Here is a 15,951-nt window from a genome sequence, read left to right as displayed (position 1 = left end):
TATGCAAACTCCATACTGAAATGCCAACTGATTAAGCCGGACCCGAACCAGCAACCTTCTTGCTGTGAAGCGATCGTCGCTATTATTATTATTATTATTATTATTATTATTATTATTACAGTTGTTTTATATTTTATATATTTTGACATATTTTCATCCCTGCTATGACAAAACTGAATTGTCAGCAGCAATAACTTTGTCTTCTGTGTCATATGATCTTACTGAAATCACAATATTGTGCTGGCTAAGTGTTGTAAACTGTTAAATGTTATGACCATGGCATATATAGATAATTATGTTAAGTAGTATTTAATTAACCAAATATTCATTAGAACATATTTTATATGAAACAGAAAAACTAACATAATGAAAAGCTTAACCATCACTTATAACCCATATAAAGAAAAATAAATCTAGTGATTGACAATCAATCCTAAATGCCTGAATCCACCAAATAAATAGTTTTATTCACTAAAGTCAGAATTTAGTCAAAAAAAAACACGAGTCTGCCTTTCTGTCTTTGTTTTCATTTCTCATCCCAGCATCAAGACTATCCCATTCCATTTCAGCTATTGAAATCAAACCTCTTATTAACTAAATCATTCAGAAAGAGCTGTATGGTTTGGGCACACTTAGAATAAAAGAGCTTGTGTGTGTGTGTGTGCTGAAGGCGAGCTTGTTTGTATCTTTCAGACTACTTCCCACCGCCTGAGGTGCCAGACGAGGGCCTGGCGCGGCCGGTGGTGGCAGGCATTGTGGCCACCATCTGTTTCCTGGCAGCCGCCATCCTCTTCAGCACGCTAGCAGCCTGTTTCGTCAACAAACAGAGACGGCGTAAGCTCAAGAGGAGACGAGGTCAGTGTAGCTCTCACCGCCAACTCTAGCACCTCACATTTCATCATAGCAATAGTGTCCCATAATGCTCTCTCGTGTAGTGTCTAATGAATATGTTTGTGAATGTAAGAGGTCCAAAAGAAAGGACCAATTTTGAAGTGCCTGAAGCGTTGTAATTCCAGTTTTGTATAAATGTATATACATTACCTGACAAAAGTCTTGTCGTCGATCCCAGTTGTTGTTGTTGGTTATTTGGAAAAATGGCAGATTTTTGATGAATCATCTGTTGAACTGCATCCTTATCATCACAAATACTGCAGAAGACCTAATGGAACCTGATTAGACTCAACATTCATAGAGAAATCAGTCAAGTTTTTTTGAAGGAAAATGAATGGCTTGAGGTTACATTCAGTATTGGGGCGTGCAAGAGATTTACAAAGTGGATGGCAACATCAACAGCCCAGTCACCAAACATGAACATTATTAAGCATTTCTGGGGTAAGATGAATGAGGAGGCATTGAAGATGAGTCCGAAGAATAACTTAACTCCTGCAAGAACTCTTTCTTTGCCATTCCAGATGACTTTGTTAATCAATTATTTGAGTCATTGCAGAGATGTATGGATACAGTCCTCCAAGCTCATGGGAGTCATACTCCGTATTCATTGTTTTCTCACTGCACCATGACTATATTCTATACTGTACATTATTTCTGTTAAGTAACAAGACTTTTGCCTAAGCAAAGTCAGACTTTACTGTCGTAATTAAATAATTAAAAATCAAGGCATGATCATGTTTTATTTTGGTAAAATAAGTGTAATCTAGAGGCCTTATCCTTTCATAAAAGCCACTTCTGATATCAAATGATCCACTATAAGTCAAGTTAATATTTGTTGTTCCTAAAACTTGGATAGGGGTCAGCGCAATAGCCTAGTGTTAGCACGCTGACACATGATGCTGTAGCACTTCAGGAAGTCCCAAGTTCAAATCCTGGCATGAGGACCTTTCCCGAAACCTACCCCTCTCTCTCTCCAACTTTGCTTCCTGACTTGTTACTGTCCTGTCTAATAAAGGGAAAAATAAATATTTAAAAAAAACTTGGATAGGGGACAAGACTTTTTTTTGTCAGGTAGTTTATAGGTTTGCAACTGTGTATAATGGCAGGCTATGGTCTTTATTGGCTGGCTGCAATTAATGTGTAATTTTGCATTGAAACACTGTGGTTGAAGTTAAATCTTGGATAAGTTTGGTTTGCATTGTGGAATTTGACTAGAAGACCCTTCTTTCTAGGATATGAAAACAAATCCACTTTACAGGCACTTACAAAAAGATGTGGATTCTGGCTCAAATTAACATGGTGAAACCATTAGGTTTGTTACTGTTTGTTTCACTGTGTATACAAGTGGCGTGGATGCCTCCTGAACTGAAGTTTAGATATGGTAATGAGCGATCACACCAGACTGAGTCATCTGACTAATCAAAGCAGAAAGGCTCCCCTTTTCCACCAGTTGCTAGTTCTAAGCTGGTCTGTCTGGCATCTTCTTAGAATTGCTTTGCTTTTACACAGGCTAGACAGTCACTGTCTCATCTTTCTCAGCAACACAAGCTTTCACCCAAGATTTCAACCAGAATCAAATACAAAACACGGCATCAACTTTATATAAATAGTTTTGCGATTCCAACGTGTTTATGCAGTGTGCCGTAGCATATATAGATGAAGAAGAAGATGTTTGTGCAGCATGCAATAATTTAAATAAACAGAGATGAGAAGTGATAACAATGTTTTTAGCATTATGTGCCGCTGCTATTTCAAAACCATTTCTGTTTATCCCTCTGGTCATGATAACCCCACCATCAGCTCTGAACCTGCACTCAAATGGCCTTGGTGAAAAAGAGGTTTACTTTTTAGAGAAAACTTTATTAGAAAGAAAATAGAAAGAGAATCATAGAAAAACAGATGCTGATGCGATGTGTAGTCAAGCCAGAAAATGTAGGAACCTGTAAACATTTTTACACTATCACATTTTATTCAGTATAGTTTAAAATATGGTAATAAAATATGGCATAAAGGCTCAGTGGTTAGTACTGTTGCCTCACAGCAAGAAGGTCCCTGGTTTGAGTCCCGGCTGGGTCAGTTGACATTTCTGTTTAGAGTTTGCATGTTCTCCCCGTGTTCACGTGGGTTTCCTCGGGGTCCTCCGGTTTCTCCCACAGTCCAAAGACATACACAATAGATGAATCGAATAAACTAAATTGGCCGTAGTGTATGTGTGTGAATGTGAGTGTGTAAGTGTGTTTCCCAGTAATGGCATGCAGCTGGAGGGGCATCCGCTGTGTAAAACCTATGCTGCAAAAGTTGGTGGTTAATTCCACTGTGGCGACCCCTGATAAATAAAAGGACTAAGCCGAAGTAAAATTAATGAATGAATATGACATGAACTCATCACAGTAGAAGAAGAGACTAATTTTGATAATGCCAATGGCAATATTTACAAAACTATGAATAATTTGCTGGGCCACCACTAACCTAAGTGACAGCCTGTAGCCTCCTGGGTCGCCGTCAGCCAGGTTTACACAAACCAGAACTTTACACCTGAATTTTTTCCCAGGCTCACTGACTCTTCCCAGACTCTGCAGGAATCCACTTCAGCATTTGAGGAACAGAGGTTCAAGTTTGTGCACACAAGTGGGTCGGACAATATGATAATGTTTCACTTTTTATGTCAACATGAAAAATCCATTTTGAAAACAGCTCTTTTTTGACTCTCAGTCAACTCTTTCTTTTGAGAAACAATAATTGTATACATGGCGCATTTTCAGATTTTCAGCTGATTTTCTGGTGTGCACTTCCGGCTGCATTTAACTACAGAATTCAGTTAGTTTGGATAATGTGAATGCTGGTTTACAAATTAGAGTGTGTACCTGCAAATGACCTCTGAGTCCATGCTAGGTAATGTAAACGTAGGTACAGTTTGCTTTTGGTGTGAATGATCACAGTCATACCAAATCTGAAAAGTTACTATTGATGATATGTATATTGTTCAAACTGTGTATTCAAGGGCATATTCACTTGCTTTTATTGAGAAGCATGATTGATATGCTGAAGATCCAAAAAATAACCTTTTTTATCTCATTTTCTGCCATATTTGACCTAACAAACCTAAAGGTGTGTTTTATTTTCAGTTCAGTTGATTTGGACATATGTGAACAAAACATTTGGTTCTTACCGTACGTTCACACAGAAAGCGGCGAGAGCGTCAAAGTAGCCAGAAGTCAATCATTTTCAATGAGAGCCGGCGGCGATACGCGGCGAGAAGCATTGAAATCAAAGTCAACTTTATGGTAATGAGCTATGACGCGGTTTGGCGGCAAGCAATCAGAATGAAGACGTCCACCGCCTAATAGGAGTTCAGAGAACACAGACCTGTGAACTTTGGTTCTGACCACAGTTGTTCCCAAGGGTTTGATGAATGCGGTCGCCAGATTTCCAATTGTTTACAATGTTTTCTTACAAGAACACATATATTAAATAAGTTACTGGAGAGTTACTGATGTGCATTAATGTTATATATATATATATATATATATATATATATATATATATATATATATATATATATTTATCTTAAAAAAGCGACGTGACAATACAAAACAGTATAACGTTAGCTGCTTTAGCATATTTCAGACATATGGACACATATTGGATAAATAGAGGAAAGCCACATCACATGCAACTTGATCTTCCATTGTTTTATGAATCTGATAAGAAGTGCGCAACATTTTCACGCTAGAAACATGTTTTATGCAGGAATGTAACTGACATGCTGCAACGGCTCCTTTAAATATGAGATCAATGTAGCGAATTTTGATGCTCTTGCCGCCGGAGCTGAAGGCAGGCAGCGTTGTTGCCAGGGCGGCCAGAGCGACCTTGGACGCTCTCGCTGCTTTCGGTGTGGACGTACGGTTACATATGTGCTGTGTATATTTAAGTATACAACTGTAAATAAACAGATACTGTACATGAAGTATACAAAGAAACATTTACATTTCTAAATATTATCTTGAATGTAACTACAATGTTATTAGAATGTAATGACATAGACATTACAATGTAACAAAGTAGTAATTACATACAAAATAAAAAAGTAACATAATACATATTGTGTACATGTGTACTGTGTATACTTATGTCTATAACTATAATTTACAAAAACTGTACATGAACTATACATAAACAAATTTACAATACTAGCCTAGATGTAAAAAAAAAACAATGTTATTACAATGTAATTACAATGTTATCACATAGTAATTAGAATGTATTCACATAGTAATTACATCCAAAATAAAAATTGTAATTGCATATGTACTAAGTATATTTACATTTAAATACACAAATACTGTACATAAAATATACAAAGAAAGATTTAAGTTTATAAATATTATCTTGAATGTAATTACAACTACAGGTGGTGATGTGACTTCAGTGGTTTAACTATAATCATACAACGCTCCAGGTTTATTTGTCTGCCAAAATTGTAAAAATGACTTTGTTCACCAATGTCTTCTGCGTCAGATTAGGGTGCATGTTTACTACAGGCAATACAGTGCTTGCATGCTGTGCTGTTGACTAATGGTAAAATGTTTAAAAGATATTAGCAAACAAATTGCATTTAGATTTTTTTAGATTTAGTTTTTGAAGCTTTGTATAATTACAGTTAAAGTCGAAAGGGAATGTTTTGACTGTTTTTGGTTCCTTTTATGGAGTTTGAACTTTCTGTGGAGGATGGAACAACTCAGATTTCATATTCATTTGTTTTTAAAAGATGATTAAAGGTCTCAGGGGATTGAAGCAACATTACGGTATAGGTAGTTGATTAATGTCAGAGTTTTCATTTTTTGTGTGACCTAATCCTTGAAAGTTCGAGCATGAGGCAAACAATCAATGGTATTCAACCCTTTCTCCATCATCTTCTGTCGCTACTTACCATCAGTGATCTCCATCTGACACAAAAAAATGTGGGTTTAGACCAAGCACTCAAACCTAGTGTGAATGGCAACTTTAACATCAAAAGACATTCTCAAGGTTTAAATAAAAGACAACTAATGAAGCTTCAGAAATCTAAACAGGCTTGTAGGATGTTTTTCAACAGAAAATGTGTCTGATTATGCCTGTCTGAAATCAGTAATCACGTTCTTTCTTTCTGCTTTTGTCTTCAACAGATCCCCCTCTGTCTATAACACACTGCAGAAAGAGTGTGGAGACTCCGTAAGTAGTGTCTTTAAAGAACTTCCTCATCCTCACTTTGTTCCTCAGTTTATTCAGACCGATAGTAGAGCGTGTTTCCTAAATCAATTCATTCGACAGACAAACCCTCTCGTTTAAAGATCCCATTGGAAGAGCATTAATAACTGCTCAGTGATTCATAGATGTACTGTAGTGTATTCATAGGATGAACCTAAAGTTAATTTCATCAAAGAGCAGTTTCCTCATGTGTCTATTAGTATGGATTGCTAAATAGTTCACACAGGTTTTATTTCATTTGCAGTTTAGATTAGAGCTTCTCTGCCTTTTAAGCCTAAAGTATATTTACTTTCTGGATTAAATTCCAGCATTCCAGAAAGAGGACCAGTCTTAATCAGTCTTCATGATAACAAATAAATCTACAAAATATATTAGACAAACTAAACTTTAAATAAGTGTTTTCATGATAAAACTGCATTAACAATGTATTTTTTTAAGGTATTATTCATTTTACGTGGTCTATGCTGTAAAAATATCCGTTAAAGTTCAGTTTACTATATTTTTGTTTTCTGTTTATTCACACTAATCTATTGTATTATTGGACCTTGATCTCTGCTCAGAATGAATCGAGGATATCTTTTTTTTTTTTGGTTTAAGCTCATTATAATGCTTGTTTTTTCTATATTTATATACAGTATAAACAGATTAAATACAGGAATGGAAAACAGAGCGCTTATTTATAATCACAGCTGTCAGTCAGGGCACGCTCTTTCTTTCTGAGTCATTGCATCTTTGCTGTGTGTAGTGTAAATGCAGGTATCGGATATGAGATGTAAGTGTTGTCAAAAATATATATGTGAAGAGTTTAGATGCAAAAACCTCTCAGAGCCATCTGAAATTTCCTTCGAAAATTAGCAATTTTTTACACTCCTATGTTTATGTTGAGCTATTTCATTTTAAAGACCTTAAAAAGAGTGTATTCGTTTGCCATTAACTTGAAATTAGTGAACTTACACACAAGAGCCTGATGAAAATCAGAAAATTTCAAATGGCTTTTAGACGTTTTTGCATCTGAACTCTTCATATAGTCAAATATTGACAGTCAGAAAATGTAATTGACCATCAAGATCTGCAGTGCAATAGGGTATATGCCGAGCTAGTGCTGTTCCCATGCTGATACACTTCCGGTGATCTGTGACCTTTTTTTCATTTTATACGGTTCCTTATACAGCATCGATGTTGTAATGTCATTAAAATACATTAAGTTAAATAAACTTTAGCATTTATTTGGTTGCTCAAGCGTAAAACGAGACAAAAAGCTGTTTACTCACACGCGCTGTCAGAATCGGCAGGCTAACGCAGAAGCTCCATTGAATATACTGGTGTAAAATAAATGCTCATATTATAAAGATATGGCAAGGGAAATGTAATTTAATGCAGTGCTTATTGTACAATCTGAGACCCACTTTAAATCGGATATCACTCAGCTAGTGGAGATCGCTCATTTTTAAAGAAAACAGACCTTAAACGCATCGGATTTTGCATTGGTATTCAATTCACCGGAAGCGCTTAACCCAGGTTACTGGCAAATTAAAAGTCCTATTACCATGCTTCGGCATATACCCCATTGCTGCCAAAGAGACAGCAAAGCAGGAGCATTTTGTATTTTATCTACCAGCAGAGGGTGCACATTAGTAACATAAGATGTCTGAAGTGAGAGATCTGCTACACGTGTGCCTGTATCTGGCCCAGCTGCAGAATCAACTCACCTGGGTGTGATTTCAGTGATCTTGCAGATGTTATGTGTAAATAATCTTTAAGACCACAATTGCTTGAATAATACAGTGAGGGATTCACAAGTAATATAAGTTTACAAGTATAAATTTACAAATGATTTCATTTACAACAGCATTTCAGAATTATTTTGAAGGCATAGACATGTTGCAGAAGGGTGGCTTTGAGGATTTTTTTTATCAATTATCTATTTATCTATGTATATATATGTATTTTTATTATTATTTTTTTTTTTTTGGCCACTTTTATTGGTTATATTTTATTGGAAGAATAACTTGGTTCAGATCAGGAAATGATCTGACCTGACAATAGAACAAAAGTGACAAAAAGTGATAAAATCCAAATAAAAGTGGCAAAAAATAATGTTTACAGTGTCATAATTACACACTAGACCAGGATAAAATAACTGTTTTGCTGTGAGATACTATGTTTTAGGTATGGGTTGAAAGTTTTTATGTTTCTTTTTCAAAACTGGTGTTTAGATTTTAGATATATTATATATAGTGTATGGTAGTATATTAAATATAACTATGGTAAATATAAAGCATAAAATAACTACATATCAAATTCACAATCAAACCTAATCTACCAAACCCAACTATAACAGTTGCAGTACACACACCACTTCCGGTGTGCAACTCGCTTAAAGGGATAGGTCACCCAAAAATCTTGCAACTCAAACAATTTACTCAACCAGTGGTTGCAAACCAGTTTGAGTTTCTTTTTTTTGTTGATCACAAAATGAGATATGTTTTTACAAATCTGGCCACCTGCAACCATCGACATCCATAATCAAAAAACCAAACACCATATAAGTCAGTAGCTATCCTCTTTTGTGTACAGCCGAAGAAAGAAACTCATAAAGGTTTGAAACAAGTAAAGAGTGAGTAAATGATGACAGAGGTTTCATTTTTATATGAACTATCCCTTTAAGGCTCTTGCTGTTTGTGTTGTCAAACTGACAGCTTGCATTTGCGTCAAGTCATTGGAAGAGAGGCCTGGTAAAAAAAAAAAAACTATCTCCCAAATTTTGAATTTGGACTACAATAGCTATAGTTGTTTTCCCAGAGATGGGTTGCGGCTGGAAGGGCATCCGCTGCGTAAAAACGTGCTGGAAAATGGTTCACTCCGCTGTGGCGACCCTGGATTAATAAAGGGATTAGGCCGACAAGAAAATGAATGAATGAATGAATGAATGAGCTATAGTGTCATTTCTACTGCACCTTTAAGTGGCACTGGCATCCTGAACCAACAAAATCTGTGTTCTGATTCGATACAGTACCAGTAAGGGGTAGCAGTGGTTTTGGTATCCAACCGTAGTTGTAAATTTACACAAAACTGGCCTCAGGAACTTCTCAATATCAGTCAGTTTCTGCACAAACACTGAGTAAAACTGTATAGGTATAATAAAAGTGCTTTTAGTTTACGGTTAAATGTACAGATGTTTAGGTCCATCACAGGAGGGTGTGCAATAATGGATTCCACTCTGATCAACGGCCTGTAAAAGGAACAGATCACCTGAAATTGGTTGTTATGTGTCTCATCATACTGTATGTTTATATTTAAATTGCTCAAATATGATTTGAGAGCTGTGGCAGGGGAGATAATTTGTGTTATAAACATAAATGGACTTATAGGTACTTAAATATTTCATGAGGTATACATTTAGGCTTTTTTGATTATTTGTTTTTTGTAAACATCAAGCAGGGTTTCATAACCTGCCATTAAAACAGCTTTTTAAAAATACAAATGCAACATGCAGCTTAACCCAGTGTGTCAACTGGCATCAAAAATATAAACATCCCCAGAGTTGAAACAGCATGATGTGCCTATTTTGTCTGAACCATTTAATAACTTTGGATGATCCTTTTAATATCAACGATATCTGTAAACCCATCATGCTAAATGGCTTCTAGTGTCTCTAATGTGCTTTCATATATACACATATATTTTTCACATTTGCTATGGTATACTAACAGAATGTGGCAGTTTCTTCTCTTCAACATTTTAATTACTGTAACTAATTATTCCTTCACATTTCAAGAGCTAACATTGTTGACTGGGATTTTCTATAAGGAATTTTTATAACTGTATAATAGAGAGGATGTAACGGTGCTTCCCTGTGATTAATATTTTTATAGCAGTGATTTCTCAGATATTAAACTCGTATCCCTTGATCCTCCTACATATATCTTTCACTAATCTAAATGTAAGTGGGTTAGCTTTGATATGTCAATCATAACCTCCATATAGCGATGCCATTTATAAAACATGTTGCTAGAGCAGTGTACTTTTTTCGTAACATGCTGGAATATGGTATCTGGGTCAAAGTATAGGTTTTAATGTAATTATTATTTTAGTTGAAGAGTTGAAGAATTGAACAGTTGAAGTCAGAATTATCAGACCCCTGTTTAATTTTTTCTCTAATATCTGTGTAACGGAGAGAATTTTTTTTCAACATTTTTCTAAATATAATAGTTTTATTAACTCATTTAAAATAACCGATTTATTTTCTCTTTGCCATGATGACAGTAATATTTGACTAGTTATTTATCAAGAAATTTCTATACAGCTTAAAGTGACATTTAAAGGCTTAACTAGGTTAATTAGGTTAACTAGGTAGGTTAGGGTAATTTGGCAAGTTATTGTATATCGATGGTTTGTTCTGTAGACTATCAGAAAAATCTATAGCTTAAAGGGGCTAATAATATTGACTTTAAAATGGTTTTTAAAAAATTAAAAACTGCTTTTATTCTTGCTGAAATAAAACAAACCAGACTTTCTCCAGAAGAAAAAAAATATTATCAGACATAGTGTGAAGATTTCCTTGCTCTGTTAAATCATTTGGGAAATTTATAAAAAAGAAAAAAAAAGTCATTTAAGGGGGCTAATAATTCTGACCAACTGTATATATGTGTTAACTAAATATCCTTTTAAAATAAAGGCACTGAAGTATATATAGATTAAACATAATCCATTTGTCTGTATCAAATTTTAACGCTTCAAATAACTTGCAATGTAAATGACCGAATTAACTGATCTGTCAAAATGTTGAGGAAATAATATAATATTGTAATTTAATCTAGCAGAACATGAAAGTAATTTATACTGAGTGATTTAAAAAGCCTTACGGAAAAATGAGGCAAGACTTAAAATGAAGAGTACTGAAAAGTTTTTAAGTGGCGCAGTGGGTAGCACTTTCGCCTCACTGCAAGAAGGTCGCTGGGTCGCTGGTTCGATCCTTGGCTCAGTTGGCGTTTCTGTGTGGAGTTTGCATGTTCTCCCTGCGTTCGCGTGGGTTTCATCTGGGTGCTCCGGTTTTCCCCACAGTCCAAAGACATGTGGTACAGGTGAATTTGGTAGGCTAAATTATCCGTAGTGTGTGTGTGTGTGTGTGTGTGTGTGTGTGTGTGTATGTTTCCCAGAGATGGGTTGCGGCTGGAAAGGCATCCGCTGCATAAAAACTTTCTGGATAAGTTGTTCATTCTGCTGTGGTGACCCTGGATTAATAAAGGGACTAAGCCGACAAGAAAATGAATGAATGAAAAGTATTTAGGGGCTACACTGTAATCATTAAATATAATATTTTAATGTGTCGGCTAAGGATTCTTCTAATTATGTCTGAAAGATTTTTTGGTATATGAATATTTTACCACTTCTTCTGAAAATAATATTTTTTTGTAAAGTTTTATGACCGTTATTAAAATGTAAATTCATGACAGCATATGTTTTTATGTTAGTTATGTACTTGAGGTTTTAACTTGATTTTAAAAAAAAGTTTTACACGTGAACTTGATGTTTTAAGTCAGTTTCATACTGTACATGTTGAAATTAACTTGTTAAGTGAATGTGATTCAACTTAAAATGTTTTAAAAAGCAACAGTGTATTAACAACAGTGTATTACAGTGTATTTTTGCTAAAAAAAAAAAACTAAAATAAACTAAAAAAAAAAAAAAAAAAACAGGAGATCCTAAATATGAAAAAAACACAATGCTTTATTAAGCTTACTGTTTTGATGCTTTAAAATATTTTTTCACCTCTTGATCAATATGTAACATCACAATTTAAATAATAAATAAAGCAAATATGAGACTGGGATTATATAACACTTAGAGATGCTCTGAAATAAAAATATTCTTTTTTTATCATTCTCAAAATATGCTTATAAACAGTAGGGCTTACATTAAGTTTACAGTTCATATTGTGTTTTTTCTCACAAACTTTTTACTTACAACCGTATACATATTGTCAGAACAAGAAGGCTGAATGGATTCAAGCTGACCTCAACTATTTATATATTTATTTAGATCTGCCTTCCTGCAGAGTTCAACTCCAAGCCTGATCAAACATGCCTGAACTAATTAACTAGGACCTGAATAACACTTGGGCTGCGTTCGAAATCGCTTAATACTTAGTTGGTACTGCATTTGAATTTACAACTCAACTGTTTGAAAAGTAGGCTCTATAAGTATGAATGGAACTCGGACGTGACCTATACATGTCAGTTGTCATTCAGGAATTCTCTCGTGGTGCATTATCGGATAGTATAGCGTCCATTCGATGCGCATTTTAGAATCTCGCTGGAAGTAGTAGATCATCCGGCTACTTCTCCCATACTGATTTTCGAATTGTATGAATTCGGACTTACTATGCTATTTTTAGTGTACAATATAGTATAGAAGTATTCAGTTTCGGACGCAGCCTCGATAATTACAGGCAGGTGTGTTTGACATGCGTTGCAACTGAAATCTGCAGGATAGTAGATCTCCAGGAATAAGGTTGGTCATCCCTGATAAACAGTATATGCAGAATGATTAATGTGACACTTCTTAAATGAACATTCCAGTGCTCTCTCAATCATTATTGTTTCCTAAGGTACTTCCTTTACCATGTTTTCCTCTTTCCTTCATTCGTACAGTATCTCTCCATGTCACTGTTGTTTGATTTTGTTTGTATGGAAAGCAGCCTCTCTGGTGGCCAACGTGACCCTTCCCCTCCCCGTCCCTCTCGTCTCTATTGTGTGTCCTGCCGCAGGAGTCCTCTTACCCCTCTGCCTGGCATTGAACCCTACTGGGACGGGCAGGAACGGAGCAGCTGCAGGCCTCCGCCCTCCAGTCCTCTGTGAGTGCCTTATGCCGCATGCGTCCCATGTGCGCTGCTGGGCACGGTTTTCTGGCAGGCTGTGAACCCATGCGCTTTACAAACAGGAGAGCCAAATCTTAAGATACACACACTTAATATATGTTTAGGCCTGGGAAATTAAAGGTGCTTTCTGGGTTATTTTCAATGTACAATACTGTCTGCTAGTATTAGCACCCTTGGTAAATGTGAGAGAAGACTGTGACAAAAATATTTTTATTGTTTAACTTTTTGGATCTTTTGCTCCAAATATATAAAAACTGAAGAGGCTTGAGATTCTTTTTGGATGAGAGTAAACCCTTTGAAACATTTTGTGGGAATTTTAATTTGTACCTTCTGACCAAAACACTAAAGTAACATCTACAATTCTTTTGCTGATTTTTTGGCCACTCGAACTGTCCCTAATTGTGTGCCCTTACTGAAAAGAAGTATACTTTATTTAATTTTTATGAAGTAGGAGAGCGCGGTGCACAAAGTAACACAGGGTAAAATGTAACAGAGTTTCAAGGTTTTTGCTCAGGGTTAACCATGGCATGCCTCCAAGGTTTTCACCACAGTGTCGGCAGATGTGTTCCTGACAATTATTGAAAAAGTTCAGCGAAATTTGGATACGAAACACAGGAGAAAACTTTTTTTTTACACTGGATATTTTTTATAAAAAAAAAAAACATGCATTAAATCGTATGATGTTGTGATTACCGTCTTCTAGGCTAAAAGAAGGAACTATTTTGAAAGATGTAAAAAGCACACATTGACTGCAAGGCAGTTTTGAAGAAAACACGATACAGCTGGGTTAGTTGTAACCGGGTGTTACAAATAAGCCACACACTGTTGGACACCAATTAAACAAACAAAATATTTTTTGAATTTTGAGTGTAATGTTGGGAACATTTTTAATTAAAAAGTTTTTAAATAGGGCGTCACGGTGGCGAAGTGGGTAGCTCGATTGTCTCACAGCAAGAAGGTCGCTGGTTTGAGTCTCGGCTGGGTCAGTTGGCATTTCTGTGTGGAGTTTGCATGTTCTCTCCAGGTTCGTGTTGGTTTCCTCTGGGTGCTCCTGTTTCCCCCACAAGTTCAAAGACATGTGGTATAGACGAATTGGGTAGGCTAAATCATCCGTAGTGTATGTATGTGTGTGGATGATTGTGAATGGATGTTTCCCAGTGTTTGGTTGCAGCTGGAAGGGCATCAGTTGCGTAAAACATATGCTGAATAAGTTGGCAGTTAATTCCGCTGTGATGACCCCTGGTTAATAAAGGGACTAAGCTAAAAAGAAATTGAATGAATGAACAAACTTTAGCAGCCAGAGTGTGAGAGAGCTTTTGCTTCCGGAGCACTAGCAGATCCCAAAGTGATGCAAATGCTAAAGGCAGGATGTCAACGACTGTGCTCTGTGTGATACTTTCAAGCCAATCAGGGCAGGTGAAACCTCAGAATCTATTCAAGACCCTGAAACAAGATTTTCAACTAAAACTTGTCAGGCCTGTACCAAAAACTTTTTTCTAAAGATTTAGAATAAAGAAATATGAAAACCATACTTGATTTTAAACACTAATTTATCACATTATATATCATTAGAAAAAAATGTATTCTGTTAAAGTTTTTATTTTAAAACTGTTCAGCACATTTAACTTTCCTCAGTCAGAATTTTGGATGCAGGAAGTCACACAGAAGCAACAGCCGACACAGGATTTGACATGGTTTTAAAGCCTTCTTCGCTGGGATATTTTCATAGGTAATTTTTATTCTGGATCTTTGTCAGTGAGGGGTTGGATTTTTTGAACCCCCTGAACCCCCCTGGCTATTTCTATGTCTCCACCTTAACACTGCCCCTCCTAAACATATAATAGACAATACAACTCTGTCCAAATCAGACTTGCAGACTTGTTAGAGACTTGTGTTAGACTCACTAGATTTTTATTCTACTGTAAGAGACTTTTGTAGGCTATTGCAGACTCATGTGTGAAGATGCTGTTTCACTGCAGAGCAATCAACATGTCTCAATAAAGAGTCTCCTGGACTGGGTTCATCAATTTACAACAGTTAGGTGCCGTAACCAGAATAGAGACTGAAATCACCATAATCACAATATAACAGTATAAAAAGGTTTACTTTTAAGTGTGCTTCAACAATAATACACATTAGGTGCACAACTAGTTCCCTTCCCAGTTTTTTATTTGTACTCCAAATAAACATATGAGTATACTAGTAGTTTACTTTTGTAATACATCTAGCAAGTAATTAGTTTGTGAAGGAAGGAAGTAAAGTTGTGATGTGAACAAGTATGGTGTAGTATATTCAGAATTTGGGCTCTGTGATTAACCCATTCAAGAACACAGGCACACTGTCAGTATAAGTCAAGTATACTTAAGTACATTTTAGAGAAGTACTTAATTAGTAGGCTGAAGGTATACTTTATTTTAGTTTATAAGAGGTATACTTATAGCAGACTGGAATTAACTTTTTTTTTGTGTGTGTGAGGGAAGTTTGGCATAACACTTCCAGTTCCTTTGCATCTGTTAATTATTGCTCTGATGGTGGATTCAGTTGGTGGAATTGGAATTTTCAGAGTTTTTGCCATTTTCTTGTAGCCACTTCACATTGTGTGACGCTCAACTAGCCTTCGCCATTAATCACTGCTCTGCTCTTTGCTTTAACCCATTGTGATGAAGACCGAGTGAGTTTGACCCATGTTTTACCTCAGATTTATAGTCCTCTGAAACAGGAGATCATGACTGAATCATTTGCCAGGTTTACTAAGAATAAAAGTAGAAAAGTTCTTGGGTATCAATAACATTATACATAACATTATTAACATATGAGTGTAAATAATTATAGCACACCTACATTAACAACAATGATTTGTTCATTCTTGTTTGTTCGTTCGTTTGTTCGTTCGTTTTAGATGAATTTGCTTGTTTACAGTGAAGTCAAAGGTT

General features: G+C 35.8%; 1 protein-coding gene across 13 annotated transcripts in view; it reads left to right on the top strand.

Moving 5' to 3' along the window:
• Positions 1–15,951, top strand: part of igsf9bb (immunoglobulin superfamily, member 9Bb) — a 171,165-nt gene that overhangs the window by 138,985 nt on the left and 16,229 nt on the right. For 7 of the 13 annotated variants that reach the window (XR_015520339.1, XR_015520338.1, XM_087301323.1 and 4 more), the window contains exons 16-17: positions 694–855; positions 6,057–6,102. Coding sequence is in view for 11 of the 13 variants with exons in the window: in XM_087301323.1 (XP_087157449.1) it covers positions 694–855; positions 6,057–6,102 (208 nt within the window). In the remaining 2 variants the exon portion in view is untranslated. Of the gene's footprint in view, positions 1–693; positions 856–6,056; positions 6,103–12,838; positions 12,995–15,951 lie in introns of all 13 variants that reach the window. The other 6 variants (XM_087301332.1, XM_087301329.1, XM_087301328.1 and 3 more) reach the window with 2 other exon arrangements.

The sequence above is a fragment of the Danio rerio genome, chromosome 21 (assembly GCF_052040795.2).
Source record: "Danio rerio strain M-AB ecotype USA chromosome 21, GRCz13ab, whole genome shotgun sequence".
In the NCBI taxonomy this organism is placed as follows: Eukaryota; Metazoa; Chordata; class Actinopteri; order Cypriniformes; family Danionidae; genus Danio; species Danio rerio.
This window is presented reverse-complemented; position numbering and strand designations above follow the sequence as displayed.